At 37.1% G+C, this 15,645-nt stretch overlaps 1 protein-coding gene across 3 annotated transcripts in view; it reads left to right on the top strand.

Moving 5' to 3' along the window:
* The window catches only part of LOC100265692 (probable polyribonucleotide nucleotidyltransferase 1, chloroplastic), a 100,791-nt gene that overhangs the window by 22,303 nt on the left and 62,843 nt on the right, over nucleotides 1-15,645 (top strand). For all 3 annotated transcript variants that reach the window (XR_009466327.1, XR_009466326.1, XM_059738873.1), the window contains exons 3-5: nucleotides 5,581-5,687; nucleotides 5,782-5,824; nucleotides 13,847-13,930. Coding sequence is in view for 1 of the 3 variants with exons in the window: in XM_059738873.1 (XP_059594856.1) it covers nucleotides 5,581-5,687; nucleotides 5,782-5,824; nucleotides 13,847-13,930 (234 nt within the window). In the remaining 2 variants the exon portion in view is untranslated. The remainder of the gene's footprint in view (nucleotides 1-5,580; nucleotides 5,688-5,781; nucleotides 5,825-13,846; nucleotides 13,931-15,645) is intronic.

Genomic DNA, 15,645 nt, shown 5'->3' with positions numbered 1-15,645 from the left:
TTCCAAAAGAGACTAGAAAAAGGAAAGGCTACTCTACTCTCTCTAAGTTGAAGCGATGCTTTAGGCTTAGCTATTTAACCCTAATGATTCACACATTGAAATCCAATTGAGTTGAATTATATTAAGGGAAGTCCCCTTGAAAGCTGTTGTTGCTGAAACTCAAAAAAAGGAATAGAAATAAATTAGGTCCCATATGGATTTTGTAGTTCTTCACCTATCTAAAAAAAAATTCTTGCATTTTTTTTTCCATACTATCCAAATTAGAGTGAGACAAACAATTTGCCACCAAACTTTGCCTCTAGTTGTACTTCCCAAACTGGTAAAGGATATAGTCATCATGCCACCTATGTTCCTAGGAGGAACCCAATCAAGCGTAGCTAGTTTGAAAAGCCTGTGCCATAGCCCTAAAGTCATAGGACAATTTAAGAAATGATGGTTAATCAATTCCTCACTCCCCATATACATAGAGCAAAGGGTAGGCCTAAGTGCTTTGTATGGTCTTGCCACTTGTAGCAAGTCATTGATATTGACCTACATCCATAGGAAAAAGGGAAATCAATTTGCTATACTTGAAGAAGTAATTACAATCTTAAAGCTCTCTAATTTGAAAAGTCTTAATTATACCCAAAGGGAATCATTTTTTGTCTAAACATCATCTTATATTATTTTTAAATATTTTATATTAGGATAAACCTTCCTTTGTAATAATAGGAAAATTCCTTATAAAATATTATCCAAATAGGAAAATATCAAAAATTAAGAAATAGGTCTAAAAGGAAATTTGAGATACTTTTTCACCAAGACATTGCAACTCACAAATAAAATGGGAGTTGTGAAAAGCTTAGAAAGAGTGTAGTTTTCCTTGTAAGTTCAAAATCAATTGGTTTACTGTGACTTTGGGTGGAATGAGTTAGGTTGTTTTTTTGATGGGCAAATAATATAAATATTTATGACGCCTAAGCAAGTGACACAACAAAATATACACGATGTATATAATTGATGCCTAAAAAAACACGCTTGAGGAGAAGAGAATAACAAAAAACAAGCTTTAATTCATTGATAAAAAAAAAAAAAGCTTTAATTCCTTACTTTGAGCTAAGCCAATCAACAAAGCCTATTATAGACAAAGAATGGTTATTTATGTACACTCTAACCCATTCTAGAAAAGACGATTTCTTTTCTTCCACAACATATAAAACAAACGCAAAGGGGCAACCTTCCAAGCCTTTTTTTTTTTTTTGTGTTTCTTTGCCTTAAAAAATTTATGTCAACTTTACAAATTTCCTGTTTTATAGTGCATCACCCAAATAATGCCAAACATAGAGAAAACAATTGCGCCTAGGATATTTGCTTTAGAGCAATGAGGAAGCAAATGATAAGTTGATTCCTCCTCAACTTTCGCAAATAACATCAGTTGGGCATTGTCCATTCCCCCTTTTAAGTCGATCAAACGTTAACATCGGACTCCATGTTGCTTTTCATGCAAAGAATCCCATCTTCATAGGTACCCATGAATTTCTAATTGTGCTTGAGGGAAAAGGGTTGTTAGAGTGCATGATGTATATTATGGCCCAAATCCTAAAAACTTAACTTTTTAGGAAAATTGGTTGTTCAACATGATATCAAAACCTCATTTGGTAGGAGGTTGTGTATTCAAATCACATCGCATGTTTATTTCCCAAATTTATTAAGCCCATAGGAGGCTACTTTATTTCTCCAATTTATTAAGCCTGCGTGTAAACCTAAAAAGGAAGGTTACATGTGAGGGAGGGTGTTAGGGTGTATAATATAATTGTGGGTTCAAATCCTACAAGTTTAAACTTTTATGAAAATTGGTTGTTGAACAAGGTTCACTTCTTTCTCGGACTAAGGAGTTGTAGAAGGATTTAATTGAGAACTTACCACTCTTGAACTCCTTTTACCCCATTTTGTCATCTTACTCACTCCTTACTGGGCTCTTTTGTGAATTTCGTAAAAATATCGTCACTCCTTCAATCTCCCAATCATGAAATTGTTTAGAGAAGCGGGGACTACATTAACCTCCCTCTCCTTTTTTGCTCCCATACCTTTGTTGTCCATGAGTCTTCATTGTTGGCTGTAAAGAATAAAGTTAAGAAGGACTCTAACAAAGATGAGTCACCACACCATCCATCTTTCCAAAATTTGACCCTTTTTCCAGTATCAACTATGAAACAAGATTTGTTCATGAAGGACACCCACCCATTTCTAATGGCCTTTGACACGCCTAACCTATAGTCATCCCTTACAACCTTTGAACAACATGCCCTTTTTTCTTTCTCTAAACCTTTGTCCTATAATACTTTTCGTCTTGGTTGTTCATCTCAAACTCCACTTGCCAAGGAATACTTTACTTAGAGTAGTGGGATTTCTAATGCCAAGGTCCCCATTCTTTTTGTTTGAGCAAGCTATGGACCAATTAACAAGATGAGATGTTTTCACTAATGTAACCCCACAACAGAGATAGTTCCTTTGAATCTGCTCCAATATGAGACTCACCTTTTTTGGGATGATGAATAAAGACAAGTAGTAGATTGGTGGGCTTGATAAAGTGTTTTTTATCGAGGTGAATCTTCATCCTTTGGAAATATATTGCCTCTTCTACTTAGTGAGCTTTTTTGGAATCCTTCTTATACCCTGTCTTAAACCATCACTGCTTTGAAAAGAGCTCCCAAAGGCAAGCCTAGATATGTGGTGGGTAGATGCCCCACCCTGCATTCCAAAGCAGTGGCTAGAGCTTCCACATTTTAAGTTCTTCCAACTAGAATTAAGTTCACTTTTCTCCATATTAATTTTCAATTTGGATATTACTTCAAACCACATAACAGACTAACTCGGATACTCCAACTGTTCGTGACTTACGAAACAGAAGATGAGTCATTTCCAACCCTTACCACTTCTACCACTCACCTTCAAGCCCGAGATGAAGCCTCCTTTTGTAACTCTCCTTAGAATTTGACTAAGTGCCTCCATGACTAATATAAATAAATAAGGAGAAAGAGGATTCCCTTGTCCTAACCGTATGGAGCTCTTAAAGAATCTAGATGGGGTCCCATTGACTAGAATTGAAAATTTAGTCGAGAAAATGAATCATTTGATCCATTTAATTCACTTTTTGCTAAAACCCATTTTCTTCAAGATTGTGATTAGGAAATTCCAATTGACATGATCATAGTCCTTCTCGATATCGATTTTGCAAATAACTCCACTATTGACGCTTTTCATCCTTGAATCTATGGCCTCTTAAGCTATGAGAACTACATCTAGGATTTGTATACCCTTCATAAGGTGTGCTAATAGTTTGTTACTACTTTTCCCACCATATTATTGAGTCTTTTAGCTAAGACTCTCACCAATACCTTATAGAGCCCCCTTAACTAAGCTAATTGGTTTAAAATCTTTCTAGTCCTCTACTCCACCTTTCTTTTAGATCAAAACTAGGAAAGTGACATTTAGACTTCTCTTGAAGGAACTATTATTAAAAACTGCCTGAAAAACCATCACTTCTTGCTTAACAAAGTCCTTGCAAAGCCACCAATATGCCATGGTGAAGCCATCTAGCCTTGAGGCTTTATCCCCACACAAGCTAGATAGAATGGTCCAAACTTTCTCCTTAGCGAATGGAGTCTCTAGGCTTGTAGCTTCCTCGCTCCTCATTGCTTCAAAACTCATTCAATTGATGTTAGTGTTGAACAGGAGACTTTGAAAAGCTCTATTCATCCCCTTCTTTATGTTACCCTTTTTAGAAAGCTAAACACCTTTTACTCTGGATTTGACTAAGAAATTTCTTTGTCTACATGCATTGGCCATTTCATGGAAGAAAGTGGTATTTTTATCCCTATCCCTTAACCACAATTCCCTCGATTTTTGTCTCCACATAGTTTCTTCTAACGTAGCCCACTTGCTAAATTCGTTCATTGTTGACCTTCTAGCTTCTAACTCATTGATGGAGAGAGCAACTTCCCTTTCTTTGGAGTCCTAAAAGTTGATTTGCTTTTAGGTCTCACCTTTTAGGCGTTGAAATTTCCAAAAACCTCTTTGTTCTTTTTTTTTGAGGTTCTACTTGAGGGCCTTTGACCTTGCTGCGAGAATTTGATTGTGGTAGCCTCTAAAGTTATAACCCATCTAGCAGGTCCTCACTAGGTCTTTGAACTTTCAGCTTAAAGCCACATATTCCCAAATATGAAAAGAGACTTGCCATTCCTCAACTTACCGCCATGTAACATAATAAGGGAATGGTTAGAAGTTGGTTTTGGTGGAATACTTTGGATTAGGCACGAAAAATGATCCTCTCATTCCTCTGAACCCAAAAATGGTCCAATCTTGAAGAAGATTGGTTTGACTAACCTCCACACCAAGTAAAGGGCCCACTAGCTGGTGGGAGATCCCACAAGTTCATCTTTTCAATGATTTTCTATAAGTGCCTCATTTCTAAAGACATTCTTGAGCAATTTCTTCTTTCCCAAAGGAACTTAACATAATTACAATACCTCATAAGCACCAATGGTCATTTCGAAGCCCTCTTATAGCTCTTAACTTTGCACAAAACTTCTCTTTGTCCCCTTGCTTTGAACTAGATTGTACACCTTTAAGAACAATCAAATGAAGCCTTCTTCACAAATTTTGAAATGACAAGAAATAAAGAAAGTACCCACATCCATGCCAATCAAGTCAAGCACCTTGTTGACTAAGAAAACTAGAATACTCTAGCTAAAACTCCGACTTCCACAATTCCTCATTTTAGAAATTTGCTCACCCCCAAACTTCTCACAAACTGAGAATTCATTTGTTAAACATTTGTTTCTTGCAAACAAACAAGATCAATCCTTTGGGATCTAATTAGAGCCTTGGTTACCTCCTCATCATTGCCCCTTTTAACATTCAGATAGAATTCTTTATTTCATGGACTCCACTTTCAATCCTATAGGTTGTACAAGCTATTGGGAAACCAACCTAACCTTATATCTAAATTGTGTTACTTTGTTGGAGGTCAGGTTAGGGCTCCATAAATCCAAGATCTAGAGAAAATTTATATATAAAAACATTCATGGAGGGGGTTTGGTTTAATGCAAGAATTTTTGAGTACAAGGACTTTAGAGACACTATGGAATCTAATTCATTTCTCTTCATCTTTCTAGGTCCCTTGTACCATAACCTTTAAGGGCACTCCTCTCAATGTTGTTTGGCTCGATTGATATGCAGTATGCAGATCAAAAGGATTTGGATAACAAGGACAGGAGCATTGATTCGGTTTCTTTTTGAAGGAGATGTGTTAACCTTTATAAAGTGATGAATTGTTTTTGTATATCCTCATATGGTACTACTTTGATGTGTAGGTCTTCCTTGTATTGAAGGGGGTTCAGTCATCTATATTTTGATGAAAGTGTGTGCGTGTGTGTTGTGTAAATTTGGAGAGGATTTCTCATCCTTCACATGTATTGTTTATCTATATCAATGCATATTTTGTTTCCGATAAAAAAAAATTGTGAGTAGGATATATTGTAAATGACCTTGGGCATTTATGCTTATATAGAAATAACAAATTTATTTTTCTTCTTTTAGATTGTCTATACATCTGTTTGCTTGGCTGATGTTCCTAGCGAGCCTTCTGATTTTTTCCCTCTTTCCGTAAATTATCAAGAACGCTTCTCGGCAGCAGGTCGGACTAGGTATGCCTTCCATTTTTTTCCCTTCTTTTATAATTTATTTTTTTAATTACCATCAAAAGCTTTTGGTTCATGCTTTTGTTTGCCATTGATCCAGTGGGGGATTTTTCAAACGAGAAGGGAGGACAAAAGATCATGAGGTACGATTCACAACCATTTGAGTATGAGAACACCCTTAATCTTACTTGACAGCAGAAGTTATATTGCAAAACTGTGGAAATAAATCTGAGATGTTTTCATGGGATTGTTTTTTCCACTTCATTCTAATGAATTTATTTTTCTGATAATCACCATGTGTTGGAAAGCCTAGAAGGGTTTGCTTTCATAAGTCTCCAAAAAGAATTATGCTCTAAGAATGAAAGTAGCAGAATTAGATTATTTTTATGATTGGCTACCATAATTTGTTTAGAAGCATGAATGTAAAAAGTTTAATGAAACTTTCAATGAGAGGTATGTGTATATACTTTTTGTGCATGCCTTGCATTGTGAGTGTAAAGAATTCTGAATTTACCTTCTAGAGTTTTGCGATTAATCACACTCATTTTGCTTCCCACATTGATACTTTAGGATCTTTGTATGTTTTCAATTTTGACAATAACATTCAAATTTGACATTTTCTTGGTGCCAAAGCAAACACCAACATAAGATATGAGGGGGAGGTTTTTTGAACCTTTGGAATCAAAGAAAGACTCTTTCTTGTTATGTTTTGGAAATATGTGACAACAACATCCAACTTTTGAAAAAGAGATTTTGGGTAATAGGATGAGATCAAAGTCTAAAGGTGGGACAAGAATCTTTAGATCTTAGAGAAAGAAAGATTTAATATTTAGGGATATTGGAAATATTGATATTATCTTGGAAGTGGAATGAAGTTTTTAATAGATAGACAAATTTGTTACCTATCTAGCTATAGAATCTATTGGGTTGACATTGCCAATCATGAAAATTTACTAGCACTTTTTGTTGTTTAGTGTTTGAAAAGGTTGGGAAGACCAGTTGGTTAGACTTAAGGATGTGTTTTGGCCTAAATTTGCGAAATTGGGGCTTATGAGGAATTTCTATAAGGAATGGTTTCATTTGAAAATTGTTGTGATGGTTCCCTTAAGAGAACAACTAATTATGACATTGGGTGATTAAGAGTATTGACAGTTTGTAAAAAATAATAAATGGAAAGCCAACATCATGACTAGAGCTTTGCATTGAAGTCTCTGATAAGCTATAACTTAGAGTTATCATGAACTTGTGATCTTACTTGTTATATTTGGCTTATTGTGGGAGATAGATGATCCATTTTTAGAGGAGTTGTGGTGAGAGGAATAAACTCTTAAGCTCTCTTTATGTAAGAGATGCGGTGTAGCAAAATTGAGATTTTTAAGTGACAAGTTTAAACTTTAGCATTTGAAAACTTTATAATAACTAAAAAATTTGGACCTTGGAGGAAAAGAAAGAAAGAAGGCAAGTATTGATTGAGACCTATAAAAAAAAAGGGGGAGTTTTGATGGAGATGATGCAGAAGGGGTTAGATAGAATTAAGGGGTCTTCATTTTCATTTGTGGAATGAGAATAAGTTGTGCTACATTATGAAGAATTGGGGAAAGGTAATGGAGGTGGTGCGGGCTTTTTTTAGGCTTGTAGATTTGTTGAAGGTAAAGTTGTGGGTGGAATGCACCTAAATGTCGTGTTGCCTGCGCGGACGAAGGTGGAAGATGGAGCTTGGACTTTCATGGTTATAGTTACAGTCATCAGAGAAGATGAAGAAAACCGCCATTTGAGGACTTTGAGTCAACTCGTAGTAGAGGTGAGTTCATAGTTGTGAATGATGCACCTCACTTCACTAAAGCCCGCGCCTTAGGTGCGCCTTGCGCCTCAGGCTCTAGGACTACTTTGCGCCTTGGTGCGCCTTGAGCCTTTTAAAACTATGGGTGAGTTTGACTTAGTAGGAGGAGGCATTTCTCCTAGGCTTAAACAAGTAGTGGGGACACGGGGCATCACAAGAGTGAATGAGGCCTACAACTGTAAGCCTCTTTCTCTCTCCCCTTCTCAAATTTCAAATTCAAATATGTCTGGTGTTTTAAAAAGAACGAAAGGTCTAAGAGGGAATCAGAGGGGCCTAATGGTGGGAAGCCCATCTAGGCCCACTAAGCCATTAGCTATAAATTAAAAGGTCTAGTCTTCGGTTAGGGCCCAGAATGGAGCGAGCCTATGTGGAGAAGTTGGTCTTGGGTCTCTTGCTAATGCAGTTGTCAAACAAGCCCATGAGACAGAAAGGGGTACAATTGGGTCTTCCAAGGGTGGACCATCAGAGCCTTTGTCTCCAAAATGTTAGGGCTCAAATTCTTCTTCAATGGATATCCTTTCAATTGTGTCTAAGAGAAGAGCATCCCTAATTGTCACGAGGCGCTGAACAAAATGCTGGCTTCCGCACCTTAAGGCGTCGTCTTCTGTGTTGAAGGGCAAAATGGATATGGTTGTTTCGACTGAAGCAAGTCTAGTAAAGGGTTGAGGCACTTTGGTCTTCAATTAGGGTGATAAGTTTTCTCTCTAAGAAATTTCCCAAGTAATCATCGTGGAGACAGGGGGAGGCGTAGAGCTTTCGCATTGCAGTTTGTCAAATCAGGTGTCTTCTTAGCTCAAAAACCTTTGTGAAGGGCCAACCTTTGGTCAGGGGTTTTGCTCCAAACTCCCTTCCCATCTCTTCTGTTTCTACTGTTCACTTTGTTCGATATCGGCCTCTCTCGTTGGACTCATTGGAGTCAAGCCTAGCTACTTAGGCTGTTCCCCAAATGAAATTTCTTGGTGCAGAGTCTAGCCTTATTGTTGGCATTCCCATTTCGGAAGGTGTGGATTCCCTTAGAGTAGTCTTTAACCAAAAACTAAAAGATTGTTTATTCCATAAGACACCACTTAGTAGCTTAGAGGAGTGTTGTGTCTCAGGTGGAGGTTTGTCCCAAGATCTAGAACCTCTCTCGTTGGAAGGTTTTCATGTTGAGGGCCTAATGCCTAGGAAAATGGTCAAGGTACATTCGGTGTTGGAGAGTTTGAGGATTAGAATTGTCAAAGAAAGTGAGAAAGGTTTGGCAATGGAGAGTAGGAGTGTTTAACTTGCAGACAATGTCTATTTCAGAAGGAAGAGAAAGACTTTTTGCGGAACCTAGGGGGAGGCTTAGGTTTGTTGAGGTTTTTTTCGGGCTCTTTTCTATTTACATGAAGATCATAAGTTAGAATACAAGAGGGTTGGGTTTTAAGAAGAAAAAGGAGGATTGTCAAAGGTTTTGTGAGTTCTCAAGAACTAGATATTGTGATGCTTTGTGAAACAAAGAGAGAAACTTGGGATAGGAGGTTTGTGGGTAGTGTTTGGAAAGGAAGAAACAAAGAATGGGTTGATCTTCTAGCTTGTGGGGCATCGGGGGGCATTGTGATCCTATGGGATTCAAATAAGTTCAAGTGTACAAAGAAGGTGTTAGGGTCTTTTTCGTTAATTGTGGAGTTGAATTTTGATGAAGATGGTTCCTTTTGGTTAACTTTAGTTCATGCTCTGAACAAGCCTATTTGGAGAAGGGATTTTTAGATGGAGCTACAAGACCTATTTGGTCTAACATTCCCAAAGTGGTGTGTAGTAGGGGACTTTAATGAAATAAGGAGGATCTTCGAGAAATTAGGTGCTTCTAGGTTAACCTTGAACATGGGGTGTTTTGATGAGTTTATAAGAGAGACTGAGTTGATTGATCCCCCTCTCAGAAATGCGGCTTTTACTTGGTCAAACATGCAAGATGCTCTTATTTGCAAGGGGTTGGACGGATTGTTGTTGTCAATTGAGTGAGACCATTTCTTCTCTCAAAGTCTCCAAGAGGCGCTTCCTAGATGGACCTCAGATCATAGTCTAATTTGTTTGGAGACTAATCCTTTTAAGTGGGGCACGACTCTTTTTAGGTTTGAGAATATGTGGCTGCTCCATCTTGAGTTTAAGGACAATTTTAGTGCTTGGTGGCAAGAGTGTGAAGTTGATGGTTGGGAAGGTCATAGGTTCATGAGGAAACTAAAGTTTGTTAAATCAAAGTTGAAAGATTAGAATAGAGCAGCCTTTGGAGATTTAAGAGAGAGGAAAAATTTGATTCTTTGGGACATAGGTAGAATTGATCTAAGCGAACAAGAAGAGAATCTGAATCATGATCTGTCATCTGAGAGGACTTTAAGAAGAAGGAAGTTAAAGGAATTGTTGTTAAAGGAAAAGGTCCAGTGGAGGCAAAAATCAAGGGTTAAGTGGATAAAAGAAGGGGATTGTAATTCTAAGTTCTTTCACAGAGTGGCCAATGGAAGGCGAAACAGGAAATTCATAAAGTCATTGGTTTCTGAGGAGGGCGTGACTCTAAGCAACATTGAAATTATTTCAGAGGAGATGGTAAATTTTTTGGGAAGCTCTTCTCCAAATCCGCAGGTGTTTCTTGGAGGGTTGAAAGTTTAGATTGGTTCCTTGTTTCTGGAGAGAGTGCTGATTGGCTAGATTGACCCTTTTTTGAAGAGGAGGTACTCCTTACAGTTTTCCAATTGAATAAGGAAAAAACCCCATGCACCCTGATGGGTTTATTATTGCAATGTATCAAGAGTGTTGGGATGTGATCAAAGAGGACCTTATGAGGGTGTTTCCAGAGTTCCACAGTAATGGGATAATAAATCAAAGTACTAATACCACTTTCATTGCCTTGGTGCCCAAGAAGAGTCAAACCTTTAAGATATCAGACTTCTAACCTATTAGCCCGGTTACAAGTTTATATAAGATAGTAGCTAAGGTCTTATCAGGGTGATTATGCAGAATCCTCCATGAAATAATCTTTAGTTCTCAAGGAGCCTTTGTTGAAGGAAGACAAATTTTGGATGTTGTGTTGATAGTCAATGAAGTGGTGGATGAGAAAAGGAGGTTGAGAGAGGAAGGGGTGGTCTTTAAAATTGATTTTGAGGTGATCTATGATCATGTAGATTGAGGCTTTTTGGACCATGTGCTAGAAAGGAAGGGTTTCAGCCCAAAATGGAGATCATGGATGAGGGGATGCTCGTCTTCAACAAGTTTTGCAATCTTTGTTAACTGAAATGCTAAAGGTTGGGTTAAGGCCACTAGAGGTTTGAGACAAGGAGATCCCCTTTCTTCTTTTCTTTTTACCTTAGTAGCAGATGTTTAAAGTAGGATGATGATCAGATAGGAAAAAAGTGGGTTAATTGAGGGCTTCATTGTGGGAAGGGATAGGACTAGAGTGTCTTTACTACAGTTTGCAAATGACACCATTTTCTTCTCTAAAGTCTCTCCGGGACATCTACAAAACCTTAAGTTAATCCTATTGGTTTTTAGGCAAGTATGAAAATTGAAAATCAATTTAGAAAAAAACACCCTATCCGTTGTTAATACAAGCCAGGAGTTGTTATCTAGTTTGGCTTCGATCCTTGATTGTAGAGTGTCATAGTGACCTTTCTCTTATCTGGGTCTTCCCTTAGGAGGGAATTCAAAGACGATAGGTTTTTGGGATCCGATGGTTGAGAGAATCTCGAGGAGATTGGATGAGTGGAAAGATGCCTTTTTGTCACTGGGAGAGGGGGAGTATTATCTTAATTCAATCAAGTCTGTCTCACATCCCTAGCTATTTCTTCTCCCTCTTCAAGATCCCATTATTAATAGCCTTAAAGATTGAGAAATAGCAAAAGGATGTCCTTTGGTTAGGGGCGAGGAAAGGAAAGAAAGATCATTTTAGCAGTTAAGATGTTATTTGTAGGCCAAAGGAGTTGAGAGTTTTGGGGATTGGGAAGACTTCCTTGAGAAATCATGCTCTTTTAGGGAAGCGACTTTGAAGGTTCCTTAGGAAAAGGAGTGGTCTTTGGCATCGGTGACCAACCTTTGTACTTACAATCTCGGGTCTTTATAGAGTTATTTATGTGAAAAACCTTACTGTCTCAATTATCCTTGGCAATTCCTGTCCACTCTCATGGAATGTTAACTTTCGTCGTAATCTCACTGATATAGAAATTGAACTCTTTCAGAGACTTATGTCTTCCCTTAGTTCAGTGCATTTGTCTCTGTCTGCTTTAGATTCAAAAGCTTGGTCTTTATCCTCCTCAGACTTGTTTATTGTAATTTTTTTTTTTTTGGCCTTGTCCAATTTCTGAGATCCTATCTTGTTTCTTTCGACTAAGTTTTTGTTGAATTAAAAGCCCTTTCAAAGGTTAAGGCCCTTACTTGGTTAGTAGCACATAGGAAGGTAAACAGTAATGACATGTTGTAGTTGAGAAGACTCTACAAATCCCTTTGTCCTCAGTGGTGCATTTTATGCAAAGGAAATAAAGAATCGATCGACCACCTTTTTCTACATTGCCCATTAAATATTGGACAACACAAGCTCTTCTGTCTAGTAAGGTTCGATTATGTTCCACTAGGGAGTATTGGAAACATGATGATTATTACTTTTAGAGGTTTGGGGAATTCAATTAGAGGCAAGACTCTTTGGCAAATTGCTTGCATCACTTTATTGTGGATTGTGTGGCAAGAGAGAAACACTCAGATTTTTGAGGATAAGGGGAGATCAAAAGGGATGTTGTGGGATTTACTTCACTTCTCTGTGAGCCTCTTGTACTATTGCTTTTAGAGGAGTTCCATTTAGTGTTATACAACTCAACTGACTTGCAGTTTGTGATTCAAAAGTTTGAGATAGTTGGGGGTTACTTTGTATATAGTTTTGTATAGAGGGGTGTCTTCTTACTTTGATCAGACTCTGTATTTTGCGGGAAGGACCTCTCATCCTTGTACCTTTTAGTATAACATATATTTTGTTTCTGATCAAAATTTTTTTTTATTAACCTGTTGAAGCAATCTCATGACAAATAGAATTTTTTTTTTTTAAGGAATCTAAACAAGGTTTAGAATATTCCTCCATGTATCTCTGGATCCCGTGATGATTTGAGATTTTCAGATTTATGGGTTAAGGATGACTCTGGTATTGTCCTTTCATTGGTGCCTAGGGGTGAAAGAGGCCCATCAAAGTATAATGGGTGGATCCCACAACTTATTGATGTTCTGAGCAACTTGAAATGTTCTTATTCTCGAAGTTCACATGTTGCTAACTAAGAAGTGGATAGCCAAGCAAAGGGCTGAACATGTAGTACTCTGTGGGGGACTTTTTTGGTTTTCTTTATCAGATATGCAGTTTGTTTTGCTTTCTTTTCCAGGTATACAAGTACTTTTTCCTTTTTGATCACTTCTCTTTTCTAGATCTTCTGAATATTTCTCATCCTTCATTGTATTCTTTGTACTTACCAAGTTCAATGTAATGATTTATCTTGTTTCTAATTAAGAAAAGAAAAAGAAAAAGTAAAATGAAAAGCTTGGTAACTACCACATGAAGGATGAACTGATCCACTCTAAACTATGAAAAACCCATACGATAAGTGTAACCACCTCAGCAAAACAATAAGAAGAGGATGAGCTGTTCTTTATTTTCACCACAGCCCTAACATACAGATGCTTCAACATTGCAGCACCATAATAAAAACACAAAAGATAAAATTGTAACAATACATAAATCAGGGACCTAAACTAAAGGTACTAGCATTGCCCTAATCCATGTGACTTTCTAAGAAAGAACTTTATGAAATTGAAGACGAGAGCTGAAGAAAGTAAGTTGAAGTTTAAAACACAGACAGAAGCTGCTTGTCCTTGTGTAATTATTTGTATAGATATACAATATTTTGAATAACTGGGCATTAATTTAATATGATTTTTTTCTTTTGGATAAATGGGCTTATGTGCAGTTACAAATATGGTTATAATCTTTTACTACCTACAATCCATTTTTGACACACTCTCTTTCACAGATTTCTGCTCTGCAGATGTTGGGTTGGTCTTCTTAATTTAGTTGTTCTTCTATTGAGATTCATGTGATGCTAATTATTTTTTTAATGTCTATTATTTTCTTATCCTGTTTTATCTGATAAACTTATCAGCTAGGATAAGTTCACAAAATATCTTTTTAATTTTATTTTACACCTAAAGCAGCTGTCTGACTTGGTTAATTTAGCAAAGAAGTCATCTAGTTCTGTTAATAAATATATGTTGTGCTTTATTCATTTTGACAACTCAATCTTTTTCTTTATGTTTCTGAAATTAGATTCTTTGTTGTGTATAGGTTCTCATTTGTAGATTGATTGACAGGCCTTTGCGCCCAACTATGCTTAAGGGCTTCTACCATGAAACTCAGATACTATCTTGGGTACGGTCCTCATGTACTCCTCTTGAAGTTTTACATTACTCATCTTTCTCTTGTTACTTCTATAAATTGTTTTTGGTCTCCGATGTTTTGGTAGTTCAAAGGGATAAAAGATTTCCAATAAGCAGGTGGTCCTCACCAGTTTCCAGGGGAAGCTATTTCCTATGGATCTCATGTCTTTGCTTGTTTTAATTGTTTTAGTTGGGTAATTGCTCAAGAATTTGTTGGAAACATTTGTGGTGGGCAGACGATTGTTTGGCATGTGGAAGGTTTTCAAATACTAACTTCTATTGTGTGGTGTTGCTGCCAACATTAGCTGACACTGAATTGAGCATGTTTGAGCAGGTTCTGTCCCAACCTCCTTCAGATGATTCCCTAAGAACATAGTCAAATCTTACTTATTACTTAAAAATATAAAAATAACAGGAGAAAACAAGACAAAAGAAGGACTAATGTGGTGGGGGGATCAACCTTTGGGTTCTCTGTTCCTAAGTCTATTCAAAATTGTCATAATTAAAAACCTTCCCATCTCATCATTTCGTGGGTCTTCTTATCCTTTCTCTTGGAATTTTAACTTCCGTTATAACCTCTCTGAGTTTGAGATAGAGGATCTAGAAAGATTAATGTCCTTTCTTACTCGCTTGCATTTATCTCCATCTGTTCTAGATGCGAGAGCATGGTCTTTATCTTCTTCAGGTTTATTTACAGTAAAGTCTTTCTTTGTAGCCTTGTCCAGTCTTTTTGACCAGTTCCTTTCGTCCCTACTAATTTTGCTTGGAAATCTCAAGTCCCTCTTAGGATCAAGTCCTTTGCTTGGTTAGTGGCACACAAGAAGGTAAACACCAATGACATGCTACAACTGAAGAGATCCTACAAAGCCCTTAGTCTTGATGTTTGTATGTTGTGTATGGAGCATGAAGAATCGGTAGATTATCTTCTTTTACATTGCTCTTTGATTGTGGGGTTGTGACACAAATTATTTGGATTGACTAAGTTGGATTGGGTTCCTTCTAAGAGTATTTGTGACATGATGACCATTGCATATAAGGATTGAGAAGCTCCAGTAGAGGATTGGTATTGTGGAGAAATGCTTGTTTGACTTTGATTTGCGTTGTGTGGCGGGAAAGAAATGCCAGAATTTTTGGGGATACGACGAGGACTTAAAAGGTTCTTTGGAATACAATTTATTTCCTTGTTTCCTTTTGGGTCTCTTGCACCACAAATTTTAAGGGCATTTCCCTTAATTTGATTCAACTTGATTGAATGTTGATGTGTAGGTTCAATGGTGTGGGCTAGCAAGGAGAGGTTGTTTTGTGTCTTTCCATATGATGCATAGGTTTATTTAGTATTTTGGAGGTCCCATTTGTTAAGTTCTTTGTTTTGGGAGGATTTCTCATACTTTGTTTATACCTTTCAATCCTTATTTAATATATTACATTGTTGTTTCTCATCAAAAAAAGAAAAAGAAAAAGAAAAACTTGAGAAATAACTTTCTAAGGTCATTTGTGTCACATCTAACTATAATGTTGACATTCAAACCATTAGAGTGTGACCTATAAATGCTTAAGATAACCCTATGCCATAAAGCATTGATGTCCCCGGTGTTTTAAAAGGCTATTTAGGCTTATGGCTTGAGGCTCACCTCATGGTGAGATTATGTAAATTAGTCTTCAGGCTATAGCCTCAACATAAGGTAATCAAGGCTTAAGCATCACCCA

The sequence above is a fragment of the Vitis vinifera genome, chromosome 8 (genome assembly GCF_030704535.1).
Source record: "Vitis vinifera cultivar Pinot Noir 40024 chromosome 8, ASM3070453v1".
Taxonomy (NCBI): domain Eukaryota; kingdom Viridiplantae; phylum Streptophyta; class Magnoliopsida; order Vitales; family Vitaceae; genus Vitis; species Vitis vinifera.
Note: the sequence above shows the minus strand (reverse complement) of the source record. Positions and strands in the feature narration are given on the sequence as shown.